At 35.8% G+C, this 14315-nt stretch overlaps 1 protein-coding gene across 32 annotated transcripts in view; it reads left to right on the top strand.

Moving 5' to 3' along the window:
- The window catches only part of Mycbp2 (MYC binding protein 2), a 245859-nt gene that overhangs the window by 188919 nt on the left and 42625 nt on the right, over nucleotides 1-14315 (top strand). For 18 of the 32 annotated variants that reach the window (XM_076545493.1, XM_076545490.1, XM_076545488.1 and 15 more), the window contains 3 exons: nucleotides 7518-7619; nucleotides 11576-13219; nucleotides 14096-14265. In XM_076545493.1, coding sequence (XP_076401608.1) covers nucleotides 7518-7619; nucleotides 11576-13219; nucleotides 14096-14265 — 1916 coding nt within the window. The remainder of the gene's footprint in view (nucleotides 1-7517; nucleotides 7620-11575; nucleotides 13220-14095; nucleotides 14266-14315) is intronic. The other 14 variants (XM_076545496.1, XM_076545495.1, XM_076545492.1 and 11 more) reach the window with 1 other exon arrangement.

Raw genomic sequence — 14315 nt, 5'->3', positions numbered from 1 at the left:
CCCCAGCAGTGGGAGGTTCTTAGATCATTTTCAAATCCTCAGAGTCTCAACAGAGTATCCCTGAACTCTTGACTTCCAAATTACAGAAAACATAAGTCTCTTTACCATAACATTAAGGAAATATGGTTCTGAAATATAGTCTTAATATTTTGAAAACAGGGCTGGAGAGATGACTCAGTGGTTAAGGGCACTGGCTGCCCTTCCAGAGGTCCTGAGTTCAATTCCCAGCGTCCACATGGTGGCTCACAACCATCTGTAATGGGTTCTGATGCCCTCTTCTCTCTGATACCCTCCTCCATCATGCAGATATGCAAGCAAATAGAACACTCATATACATAAATAAATCTTAAAAAATATTTTGAAAACAATTTATTCCTACTTTTTCTTACGTTAGGAAAGTCAGAGTAATGGGTATTCATAAGACAAGGACTTTATTGGCATTCATCCCACCAGTATTTTATCTTGTTATACACTTCTTTATTCTCACTACCAAATGAGGATTGTCTTATGGTTTTATGTTAATAAAGTAAAACGTTATGTGTCACTGCTCATGTTCACTAATGTTGCCTGTACTGACAGCAGCACTATGTAGTAAACATCATATTTCAGCATGTTAATACATTCTTATCTCAAATCATACCTTCTCCATTTCACAAGTAAAACAAGTAGAGAGTTTATAAAGGATTTTCCCTAGTAGATTGCACAATACAGTGGTGATGCCAGCCTTAAGCATCAGTGTCTACTGATGACCAATGCCATGCTTTCTCTTCAGCTTTGTCTTCATAAGTAGTACACAGTCTATTCTTTAATGGACATTGTTTTGAAGTTCTGTTTACAGATAGTTCCAACATTAGAGTATTCGCTTTGGTCAGATTGATTCCTTCTTATGATTTTACTTTTTAAGTATTGCATTAGTATAAAAGGAAAAACAGATTTCCTAACTATTGTAACTCAGGTCTTCGGTTAACTACACAAAATCAATACACAAATAAACCGCCCACACTTTAACTTTAGTATTTGCCTTAGCATTATTTTCAGTATTTTTGTGGATTTTTGTTGTTACTGTTACTGTTTTGCCTGAAGCACAGTTTTTCCACTCCCTTTAGAATTTAAAATAATTTGCTAAGTTAATTTTAACCCTGCTGTGAGGACCAGCCTTCAGCAGCTCAGGGATTGATGAAGGCTGACCAATCAGTCACTCAACTTGATTTTCTATCTGAGGGAGTAAAACATAGCTCTCTGGAACCAGAGAGGAGACTAAACGTAACTCTGGGACCAGAGAGGGGGCTAAATGTAACTCTGGGACCAGAGAGGAGACTAAACGTAACTCTTGGACCAGAGAGGAGACTAAACGTAACTCTGGGACCAGAGAGGGGACTAAACGTAGTTCTCTGGGACCGGTGAAGGGGCTAAATGTAACTTTCTGCGGCCGCGTTAGGGGGGTGGGGGGGAGGAACACACACACACACACACACACACACACACACACACACGGACTAAAGGGTAAACCGTGTAACTCAGTGGGCCACAGGACAGCTTCCAGGACAAGATTCTTCTTCTGGTTTGGTTTGGTTTTTGTTTTTCTTTTAAATTTAGTTTTGATTTGTGGAGGAGATTGCAAGGGTAGCAGGCAGATGCGAGGAGAAGGGGAGATAAGTGGGTTCGAAATGCATGACGTGAATCAATAAAAGTTTTTTAAAAAGGTATTTTAAATAGAATGCTATTACTCTTCTAAAATTATTGTTCTACAAGGGAAACAAAAGGATTTCCCTTGTGTGTTTATACCTGTGTAGGAATGTGAGAAAAATGCGTGAGTTTAGGATTTTTCTTTTTTTTTTAACTTTTATTCTTCTCTCATACATTACAACTTGACCACAGTTTCTTTACTGTCCTACAGTCAGACTTCAAAATGATGGGAAAATAATCTGTGATTGCAGTAGGATAAACTGAAAAAGGACAACTGTGAATAGAATATTCCATTCCTAGAATAATAATTGCTTTTTTTATTTTTTGAGGCAGGGTCTCACTGTGTAGTCCTGGTTAGCCTGGGACTCACTTTGTAGACCAGGCTGGCCTTTAACTCAGAGATCTGCCTGCCTCTGCCTCCTGAGTGCTGGGGTGAAAGGTGTGTGCCACTATGCCCAGCAATAATTACCTTAAAAGCTTATTCCATGTTTTTATTCTTTTCATTTTTAAGTGTTGTTTTTGCCCCATAACTTCCAAAAGTGTTTTAGACATTCATGGAGAATTTATTGGCTAAGGAATCACACTTCTCTAATAAATAATAATTTACAATCAGTGTGTTTCCTGCTGTCTTATAATAACATATGCCAAAATTTGCTCAGACTCCCCCTCCTTTCTCTTTTCCTACCTCATCTGCATAAGAATGTAATAGTTCTTCTACTTTATCAGTATTTAATATTCATTCCTACTTGGCTGCAGCAAGATGATTCCTGCCTTTTTCTCCCATTCTCTGTGTGCTATACTTTAAAAGTGTCTTATTCTAAGAGACTTTTGCTTGTGTTTCCCATTTAACTGTTTTGAATGTGCTGGTCACTGACTCCTCAGGATATTACTCCTGGAGGCAGGGCATGGGCATGGTTAATGCTAATCACCTATGATCATAATGTATGACTTCTCTGGTGTCTGATTTCTATTTTCCCCTTATAACAAGCAGTTTGTTGAAAGAGAAATTTTTATTCTGAGAATGCCTCCAGATCTCTTATATTTCAGAATGTTGCTTAAAGAACAACATGGTTCTTCTTAGAACATTTTGAAGTTATTCTGAGATCTAGGATACATGCCATCAAACACTACTCATAAGTTTTCCATCTATTATAAACAATAATTCCTTTTCCTTTATGCTATATTGGCATTTAATGTATGATCAGTAATATGCTATGAAAAGTTATTTATAGAAATATTATATTGGGAGGGTTATCAACTTTTTGTATTTTCTTCCATCTTGACACACTCCAATCATGTGGAACAATGTCATACTTTAGTAGAAATTTTATTTCTAGTTTATGCTTACATTGGAATCTGTCCTTTTGTTCTTCTAAAATTCTTTTAGTATACTAATGCTTATGTAAATAAATTTTAATTCTTATCCCATGTCTTAGTCTCCTCTTCTATTCACATAATTCCGTATTTCTCCTGATATATTTGCCACAAAGAAAACAGCTGGATATTTTGATATACTGTCATTCCATACGGCTGACATACTAGGATTATATAATAATGATGACTACCAATATTTGTTAAATCATTTGAAACATTGATAAAAGTGAGAATAATCATTACACTTTATTGTATCTTTTATTTTCCTTTGTTTTCCATGATGAGGACCAAGCCCATGCTGGGCATGCTGGACAAAAGCTTTACCACTGAGCTGCATCCCCAGCCTAGTTATATGTACTCTTGAATCTGCATGATGTTCAGTTATTCTCTCTACAAGAGTCAGTGTGTTTATTCTTAATGTTTTGAAAATGAATAACTGTAAGGGAGTGGTTGGGGGAATTAGACCTTGCCGTTTGCTGCTTGTTGTAGGAGCCTGTGACGTCAACACTGTCCACAGTTCTCTCCACAAAATAGAAACGTGCAGTCACTAGGAGTTAGATTGAGTGAAGAAACTCAGCGACAGTTATTGACACATTTGTTATTACTGTGAAGGCTTTGTAGAACTAGAATATTCCTTCCCTGCATCTTAAAAGTAACTGTGCACACATGAATATAATAAGCTGCCAGGCCAACACCAAAATTTAAGTGTTATTGTAAAATCATTTTTAAAACATTTTAAAGTTTGTTTAAATTCCTCTTCCAGAATTATGTCTATTAATTTTAATAAGAGAGAAATATTATGCCACCAAAAACCTCAGAATTGAGAGCTAGACAACATGGAAAGCAAAAGCATTATAGGGCCAACAATTTATCTCTTGCTACCTGTAGCATCTGATGGAATATTCCTTGAAAACCCTATCACTATTATTTCTTCCTCTCTTGGCTTTGCTAATACTAATGTATGTAGTATAATTAGATAACTGACCCTCCTGAACTGCTCATTCAGTATAATAATTTCCATCATATTGTCCTTCCTAATATTTTTCTTTTTTTAACTTTTATTCTTCTCTCATACATTACAACTTGACCACAGTTTCTTTACTATCCTACAGTCGGACTTCAAAATGATGGAAAAGTAATAAGTGCTTTAGGAATGTGATTCCAGTAGGATAAACTGATTCAATACTAATATTTAGTATTGCCTAACAGGAACCTAAAAAATCATTGATAATGTCACAGCTTGATTATAGCACATAATAGGAAATTTAAAAATTGAAAAAAAATTAATTTAATAATACATGTATCCTTTTCTAAAGTAAGTGCTCAACTTGATTTTTATTTCACATGCTTATGACATTGTTGAGCTATCACACTTACAGGATTTTCTATCAGGACCTGTGAAGAGCTATCATGTTATCATAGTTCTCTAATGGATTACTTCTTTCTGATAGTGAAATAATAGTTGATGACATTTTTAAGTTTTGAGAACCTGCAGTTTTGTATACTTGCCACAAGAGGGCAACAGATGTCTTGATTCTTTGAGTTTATAGTCTCAGCAATGACCCAGAAGCCATACCTTCATAGTAAAACCACAAGTTTTTAGAATGCTTTACTTATTAAAATATGAAAGGTTTGCTGTTTGCTTATCCTTAGTACCCAATAATAACTTTAGAGTTCAGTTTTTGTGACAAATAGCGTAATCAGGGAACTTGAACTTGATACTTGAGATTCAAAGCAAAGAAAATGAAAGTACTAATGACATTAGTAAGAAAAAAAAAGTGTTGTTGTAGGGGTAAATTTTATATTAAAGAGAATGTGGTACCTAGGATTGAAAATGAAGAACTAGTGACCCCACAGAGCCATGATGTTTGAGGGGTACTTTTACATGGAACAGATAGCATTAGCTTCAGATGGGCACTGGAGAAATTCCTGATTTTTTTCCATTGATTTATTGTTATTGCTGTTGTCTCTAGTTAAGGATTTGATGTCCAAAAAGGAAATAATATTGTAGAGATGAATCAAATAATTGGTTGTTTCACCCATAGAGTTGAATTTTTTTAAGTACTTATTTAATCCTCATAAAGTGCTGTGTTTTTGTTTTTTCATTACCTTTTCTTTTGTGAACAGAATCAATATCCCTCGGTCACAGGTTAAATTCTTTAGTTGTTTAACAGTATTTTTTAGACTCTGAGAAAATTTCCTTCTTCTTTATTCTGAATGATACAGCCTGGAAGATATCAAATGCTGAAATGACTTTAAGAAAGTTGTGGGGGGGGCGGGTTGAGACAGGGTTTATCCATGTAATTTTGGTGCCTGTCCTGGATCTCACTCTGTAGGCCAGGCTCAGAGAGATCCACCTGTCTCTAAAGGAGTTTGTCTTACAAGGGAAGGTCTGGTTAGTATGGTATTCTTTGCAGTTCTCATCCCCAGCCTCTTCCTGATAAGACTGGTTCCCACTGGCTGTAGCAAGCCTGCCTAGGAGACAGGCAGCATTGACTGGCTGACAGATCGATCCCATTCAGCAGCTGTCACTTCCTAGTCTGTCTCTTTGTTGTTCATTCCTTTGAACGCTGGGGTTGAACCAAGGGCCATGGGGCTTCTAGGTGGGCTCTCTACCACTGGGCCATTTTCTGCTCTGTGGCTTATCTCTTGAAGAAGAGGGAAACATCAAAATTTTCACCCTCCTTACATGACATTCTCAACAGTGGTTACAAAGTCTGCAGCATGAGATTTAAACACACAAGAATCTCTTTGCATTACCTTCTGATTTCATAGATAAAGTGTGAAGTTTTAACTTAGTTCATGATGGCTTTATTACACTGTCTTTGTCAATTCTTCTATTCTTACTGAACACACAGTGAGCTTCCCTCCTGAGCCACAGGGATGTCTCTGGCTTGTGTGAGTTCTACAGCCCCGGTACTTTGCACCCCTCCTAGAAGCATATTCATTCACCTGTTGAATATGTTGTCTCATTGACTCACTTCTAGTCTTCTTCCAATATCCTTCCCACAAGTGTCCAAGGCTTTGCACCTGTGGGTCCAACTCCCTACGTGGTCTTATCCAGTGCTGGACTGTTATCAACATTATATGATAAGGACTCCCAAGTTTCATCTGTTTCAACTTTTATACAATATGAGTGCTGTAAGAGTGAGGACTTTTTTTTTTTTTCATCATTCTCTTTTCAGTGCCTAGAATAGTCACTGATATATAATACTCAGTATCTTTCATTGAGTTTTTTTTTTTAATTTGTAAGTCATGCATTTTAAAAATCAGCTATAAGAACAAATCAGTCAAAAATACCACTCATACTGTTCTAAAAGTATAGATTATATGTAAGTTATTTTATTTGGGTGGGCATGTGTGTATATGTATGTTGTTTATATGTGCATATATGTGTACAAATGCACATGCACAGCCATTGGGTGTCATCTTCTATGGCTCTTTACCTTCTTTTGTTTAAGACAGGGTCTCTCACTGATCATGTGGCTCAGTGTTTCCTCTAGGCCAGCTAGTCAGTGAAACCACAGGATCTTTCTGTCTCCATCTTCTCAGTTGCTACATCCAGCTTTTATGTTGGTGCTGGGGGTTCAAACTCAGGCCCTCATGCCTACATAACCAGCACTTTACCCACTGGGCCATTTCCCTAGACCCTCTAGATCTTTATTTTCAATGTTTTTAAAAGTTATCTTATTATTAAAGTTTATTTCAGAGCTACTGATTAATTTTAATTGCATTGGTTGAAATGTGATGTTACAGTGGATGTGAAAATTCAGATGTTTTTAGATTACTTTGCTTTAAAGTCTATATTATTTAATATTGCATACACATTCATTTTGCATGAAAAAAATCAGTAAGATGTCTAATATTTCCAAAGCGTTTTAAATGTGCTTTATTTGTGTTGTGAGATTTCTTGCCAATAATTTTTAATATCTTAGATAAAAGATCTATAAAACAAACACTAAATACTAGGGTTAGCCTTAAAAAAGTAGAAAAATGCAGACGTCAACATGGGGCCGTTCTGAGATACATGTTTGGGAAACTATGATAATGAATCCATTCAGAAAACTAGGAGGCAATAGTTAAACTACAAATAATATTTCTTTCTCTACCACCATTATTTCTATGTATAAACCCTTATTTTCAGATAAACAAGCACAGAAATTTAAGAAACTAAAGAAACACTGGTCTAAGGAGGAACACTCAAATTTGATCTGTCAGATCTATAAGCCTTACTAATAACACATTTGGACATGCTTACACATACAGTTCATCTAAAGACATTAATTTGACCTTTGTTTTAAATCTTAACTTTATATAAACCTTTTGGAAAACTTAGAACAGTTTTAAGTAAGTGTGTAATTACAGACCGTTTGAAATGCTTTGTTTTGCTTGTGTTCTCTGTAAGCTTTTTTTCCATTGAATCTGTGCTGCTTCTTTGCCAATGTTTTCCACCGTAGAATCTCCATCTCGCAACCTTGCTTCTCGTGAGCGCATTTACAAAAATTTTGGTGTAGCTGGGCCTGCCTCTGCTCTCTCATCTCTGTCTCACAAACTGAAGGGTGGGTATACATGCATCTATGAATGGGCCATTCTTAGTGACCGGAGGATGAGCCTAGAAAGTTTCATTTCACTTCAGTCATTTTCATCCCATTCCATTTTTTAAAGTAAGGTTTATCATTTCATTTAGAATTGTATGTGTTTGAAGTTATTTATGATGTACCTATTCATATTATATTATAAATTATCCTGTTATGCATGTTTATCACAATTGGGATTACAGATACCATTCTTGCTAGTCTTTAAAGCCTTTGTAAGATCTTCTAAAATAGGAAATTGAAAAGAATTGCCACAAGATGATATGTGTGAACCATGAAGCATATGGATAAATGTAGTATCATATATACAGACTTGATCTCAAACTTGTATTACTATATGTAGCCTGAATACGTTGTACCATTCTAGTTTTTATAGAAATATTTTGAAAATTAGGTTAAAAGCTTTTTTAAAATTTGATTATTAACAAGTAACATACAGGCACATGAGTGCATATACAATACCACCTGTCTATCATGAATTTTTCTTACAGTATTTTTATAGTGACTTCCTTTTAATATTTTAAATTTAGAAGTGTTACATGATTAATAGACACATCTTCAAAATATTTAAAATATGTGTTTAGTTTTTTAGAGTACTACAAATGCTTAATGAAATATTTTTACCATAAAGTGATCTTTAGTTAAAGGTAAGGCCTCTTGCTGCCAAGTGTGGCAGCTGTGTTCCATTCAGGAACCCACATGATGGAAACAGAGAACCAACTCCTACAAATTGTCTACACACACACACACACACACACACACACACACAGACAAATAAGTGTAAACAAAATATTTAAGAAAAAATAAACATATAAATAGTAAAAGAAAGTTAGTAAATAGGATTATAAAACAGATCCATATATGGTATATTATTTAGCATATTAGGTCATATAACCAAATATATGCAACATGCTCTGACATACCATATTACAATATAGTATTATTTGTGTTATATTCTAGTATGGTGTCATATCCCCTGACTATGATTTGGCTAAGAAAAATCGTGTTGGTGACTTAATGAATGCATCCTTCCTATGTAACACATTCAGTAACATTTAATTTGTTTGATTCCACATACTTTTTATAGCCCATTCTTCTTAATGATTCCATAGAGGTTAGAAATTTTTTTTTGCTTACTGCCTAAATTTACATATTATAAATATAATTATTAAGCCAAATTTTGTTTTGCATGTGAAAGCATGTGTGATCCAATCATTTTAATGAACCATTTATTTTTATTGTTATTTGGGGACATCCACATGATAATTTTTAGTAACAATACATGCTGTATAATTCTGTGAAAGTCACCTGAGGAGCATAAACAAAAATTAGTTTACACATTTGCTGCTCTTAACATTTTTTTTGAAAAAAAATTTTTTTTAAACATTTTGAAGACATATGTTCTTCAAAAGGACTTCGTTATGATTTGATGAACACATCTTAGGAAGAAATTCTCTGCCATTACTTATGCACTTGAATTTCAGCAGATACTTAGAAGTTGTCACTTACAGATCCTCAGAAAATAGAACCCCTGCTAGAGACATAGAAGCAGAGAAGGCAGATGTTTGTGGTTTCTAATACTCTGAGTAGAACACGTGTGCAAATATAGGACAAGAAATATTCCCAATGCTTGACGGATTGTGTTGTTATAACCCACTACTGTGGGTGTGTGCATTGTAGAGCAATCCCAGCACTGTGAATCCATGTGCTCCTTGATAGATGTATTCACCAAACCATGTAAGTCAACCCTTAGGACACACCTGGAGGAGCTGTGGTTAATCTTGTCTGAGCCCTTCTAATTAAGTAGGAACCCTAAAATAAGTTGATATTTTCTATGAATTAGAAAATTCAGTTAAAATTTATTTTTGAAATGAGATTTTGAAATATAAGGTGTACTTCTTATTTATCTTGATTCCTGCTCCTAAAATAAGTGTGATATGGGTGATTTAAAAACTTCCAACTCTTAGGTAAAAAAACAGAAACAACAACAGAAAGAGCCCCAATTGGCTAGGAGTAGACTGATGTTAATTCTCCCAAACACAGTGTGTTTGTTTATAAAACTTGCTTTGCACTATTAGGTCAGGAAGGTAAAAGGAACAATAGCGTCTTAGACTACCTCGGAACAGTGGGGGAGCACTTACTTGTCAGACGTACAGCTGGTTTACCTTATCTTCCCAGTTAGCATTGATACTTGTCATTTTTGTGATTTCTGTTTACAAACGTATTCGAATCTCAAAATGTATTTTGAGAACATAATAAAATGAGCACAGAGGGCCAATACCAAAACAAAGGAGAGAGGGAGAAAGAGAGAGACCAACTTCTGTGTTTAAGAAGGAAATTCATGATGGAATAGTAAAACATTACAAGAAATAGTGTGCAAAATACCTTTATTCTATCAAAGAACTACATTTGTTTGCTAAACATTGGAATGCTGCAACTGAAGGAATGTTCATTGCACCACTGTGCTCCCCATGGTCTGTTCATCTTGATTCTAAACTTACACGGTAGCTGCTGTCACCGCTCCATAACTGTAAAGAGTAGATTCTCAGAGAATCTGAACGTGTTGGAATAGTAGAAGAAAGAAAAATTAAGAAATGAGTATATATTGTTCATCCAACAAACTGTATGAACCAATACCATACATAGTCCAAGACCTTAGCACTGGTCACTGAAGGATGAAAGACACAGACTTGTCTTTCCTCCATAAAAGATGACTTTCCAGGAGGAACACAAAGTCTCTTCCTGCTCTGACATGCAGGTGACTCCAGTGTGACTACACTTTCCTACATTACCCACACTTATTCACATCCCTTTTTTTGGGTAAAGGAGAACAGGCTGCATTTATTCCCAGGTAGCAAATTCATTTTTCAAGAACCTCTTCCAAAAGCATATAATTACACCTTGCTGTATTTGTTTTCTCATAACACTTGAATCACTTGGATCACATTGTTTTCCTTCTAAGACAGTTTTTGCACTATAAACAACAGTGGTTTGCTGTTGTTTGTTTTAACGAGGAAATGTAATTTTACTCTGAACCACCTGCTAGGGCCAAAGCTTGACCATATTGCTTCAAAGAGAAGTATAATATGCAGAAAAGAAAAGTTGAGGGAAAGCCAGGATACCCAAACCAAATGGTGTCCAGCTAAAACTATCTAGTGATTTGCCTTAGAACGAGATTTTTCTTTCTTTTTTTTCTAGACATGAAGAGCCCAATTGAGACCTGTAGTAGTCACTGTAAAGATCTGTGGTTTCTTTTATCTGCAGGGGCCTTCAGCTCCAAGTTCTATCAGCTGAGCTTACTGAGATCTTAAAACAGAATTGTTTATAAATAACAAAACACCTGACTTCAATGAGAACACACAATAGCTTTAGGATTTTCAGACTTCACTATGTTATTCTAATCAAAACATTAAATTAAGATGTCTCCTATAAGCTCTTTACTAACCTAATGTATTTGTTTTTATAATTGAGTACAGTAATTTTATAAATGAAGTTTCTTTTTTCAACAAGACATATGTCATTACCTTAAGTATGCTAATATCTCCTGAATATCTTAACTTGATTATTTCATGTGGAGGATTTTTTTTTTTTTTAGTTTTTAAAATGGTTTTTCTCTTTCTAGTTTCTTGATGAGTTTAAATTAATTCATAAAAGGGCTGTGGATTATATATATCACTAATAGTTAATCTAGGTGAATACGTGCTCTTTATTCAGTCTGTTTTGCATCTATAGACATATATAGTAGTATGCTGTGTAATGATACTATAGAACTTTAATGAGATACATTTTTAATTTTATTCTTAACATGTTTTTGTATATGATAAGTAATGTAGATGTTGTAGTTTTATTTTAGTGTTTAGTGGTTAAATTATCATTATGTTACGTTTTATTAACATTTCACTATGAAATGGATCATACAGGTGATAGAGGAACTGTCTCAACATCTTCAAGACCAATCTCTACATCAGGAAAATCAGAGCTGTCCTCTAAACACAGCAGATCAATTAAACCTGATGGGCGTGTGAGCCGGACTACTGCTGACCAGAAGAAGCCAAGGGGGACAGAAAGTTTATCTGCTAGTGAATCCCTCATGTTAAAATCTGATGCTGCAAAGCTGAGGTCAGATTCCCATAGTAGGTCACTGTCCCCTAACCATAACACCTTGCAGACATTGAAGTCTGATGGGAGGATGTCTTCTAGCTTCAGATCTGAATCCCCAGGACCAGGGTCTAGGTCATCATCTCCTAAGCCAAAGACTCTCCCAACCAACAGGTCTAGCCCATCTGGTGCTGGTTCTCCACGCTCCTCTTCACCACAGGATAAAAATCTACCTCAGAAAAGCACAGCTCCTGCTAAGACAAAACTTGATCCTCCTCGGGAACGTTCCAAGTCAGACTCATATACACTTGATCCAGATACCCTCCGGAAGAAGAAAATGCCCCTTACAGAACCCTTAAGGGGGCGATCCACATCACCAAAACCAAAACCAGTACCAAAGGATCCTAAAGACTCCCCTGGATCTGAAAACAGAGCCCCTTCTCCCCATGTGGTCCAGGAAAACCTCCACAGTGAGGTAGTTGAAGTCTGTACTTCAAGTACTTTAAAAACAAACAGTGTCACAGACGGCACTTGTGATGAAAACAGTGAATTTAAGAGTGTGGATGAAGCTTCAAATAAAGTGCACTTTAGCATAGGAAAAGCACCCCTGAAGGATGAACAGGAAATGAGAGCATCACCCAAAATAAGTCGGAAATGTGCTAACAGACACACCAGGCCCAAAAAAGAAAAATCTAACTTCCTTTTCAAAGGAGATGGAGCCAAATCTCTAGAGCCAGCCAAGCAAGCCATGTCTCCGTCTGTGGCTGAGTGTGCCAGGGCTGTCTTTGCCTCTTTTCTGTGGCACGAAGGGATAGTACACGATGCAATGGCCTGCTCTTCCTTCCTGAAATTTAATCCTGAACTTTCCAAAGAACATGCTCCTATAAGAAGCAGTTTGAATAGCCAACCACCCACAGAGGAAAAGGAAATAAAGTTAAAAAATAGACATTCATTGGAAATATCATCTGCTCTAAATATGTTTAACATTGCACCTCATGGACCAGATATATCTAAGATGGGTAGTATCAACAAAAATAAAGTCTTGTCTATGCTTAAGGAACCGCCTCTACATGAAAAATGTGAGGATGGAAAATCGGAAGCCACTTTTGAAATGTCTGTGCATCATACGATGAAGTCTAAGTCTCCGCTTCCCTTAACATTACAACATCTTGTGGCTTTCTGGGAAGATATCTCTTTGGCTACAATCAAAGCTGCTTCCCAGAATATGATTTTTCCTAGTCCAGGTTCCTGTGCAGTCCTTAAAAAGAAAGAGTGTGAAAAAGAGAATAAGAAAACAAAAAAGGAAAAAAAGAAAAAAGAAAAGACGGAACTTCGGCCAAGGGGCAATTTGTTTGGTGAGATGGCTCAGCTAGCCGTAGGAGGACCAGAGAAAGACACTATCTGTGAGCTGTGCGGAGAGTCGCACCCATACCCAGTCACCTATCACATGCGACAAGCTCACCCAGGTAAGCGGTTTAGTTGTGGATGTGTATGCTTTAGCTTTAGTCATCTAGATCACTTTAATTTGAATGGTCGTCTGAAGTATATCAAAGTATAGGGAAACAGTTGCCCAAATTTATAAAATCTCACATCATGGACCACCGTGAATAATTTATTTAAAGAGGTAGAGAAACTCTAGTAATACTGTGATCAAGAAATGTAATATTATTTAATTGAAGTATAGCGAATTTTGAAATATTTTTAAGTATTTTATATGTTACCCTAAGTTTGAGATGAAGGTTTTACACAATGGAAATAATGGCCTGTCTAAACAAGAGGCCATACCTCCATCCTCTTCTGAAGATCTAACTATAGATTAGATCTTCAGATTTAGAATCCTGTTAAAAAGTTCAGTTAAATGGATTATACTGATTGGGATGGGGGATTTTCCTATGTAAGTGTTATTAGTTGTATCAGAGGACTGTATGTTAGGTAAATATTTCCATATATTAATACCCTAAGATTTACTTCAAATATCAGTATTTTCTTCCCTTTTAACATATGGTATTACAAATATTTGATTTCTGAAACTTGTCATTCTTTTATATGTGTATATTTTATTAACATTCTTAAATAAATCTACAGGTACCATATTCCCTGTTTCCTTAATGTGCTCATTCAAAAATAGAATATCTCAAACATTTTGAGCATCATTTAATTGATAGTTTTTTTGTTAAATCAAGTATGCTGCTTTTTCTAATGTATGTACTAGTGTTTTAAAAAATTACATACTTGCTTCAGGATTTTGCTTACATTGAAAAGATGCATCTGTTGTTGACATGTAAGTAGTAAGGATCAAAGACATTCAGAATTTCAAATGTATGTCTTTTGTTTGTTTCCAGGTTGTGGCCGATACGCTGGTGGACAAGGGTACAATAGCATTGGGCATTTCTGTGGAGGCTGGGCTGGTAACTGTGGTGATGGGGGAATGGGAGGAAGCACTTGGTACCTCGTGTGTGATCGCTGTAGAGAAAAGTACCTCCGAGAAAAGCAGGCTGCTGCAAGGGAGAAGGTATTTTTATTCCATTCAAGTTATATATAATTTATGATATGGCTGTAACT

This window comes from Peromyscus maniculatus, chromosome 9 (assembly GCF_049852395.1).
Source record: "Peromyscus maniculatus bairdii isolate BWxNUB_F1_BW_parent chromosome 9, HU_Pman_BW_mat_3.1, whole genome shotgun sequence".
Classification (NCBI taxonomy): domain Eukaryota; kingdom Metazoa; phylum Chordata; class Mammalia; order Rodentia; family Cricetidae; genus Peromyscus; species Peromyscus maniculatus.
The sequence above is the reverse complement of the archived record's forward strand: the minus strand, read 5'-3'. Positions and strand labels throughout refer to the sequence as shown.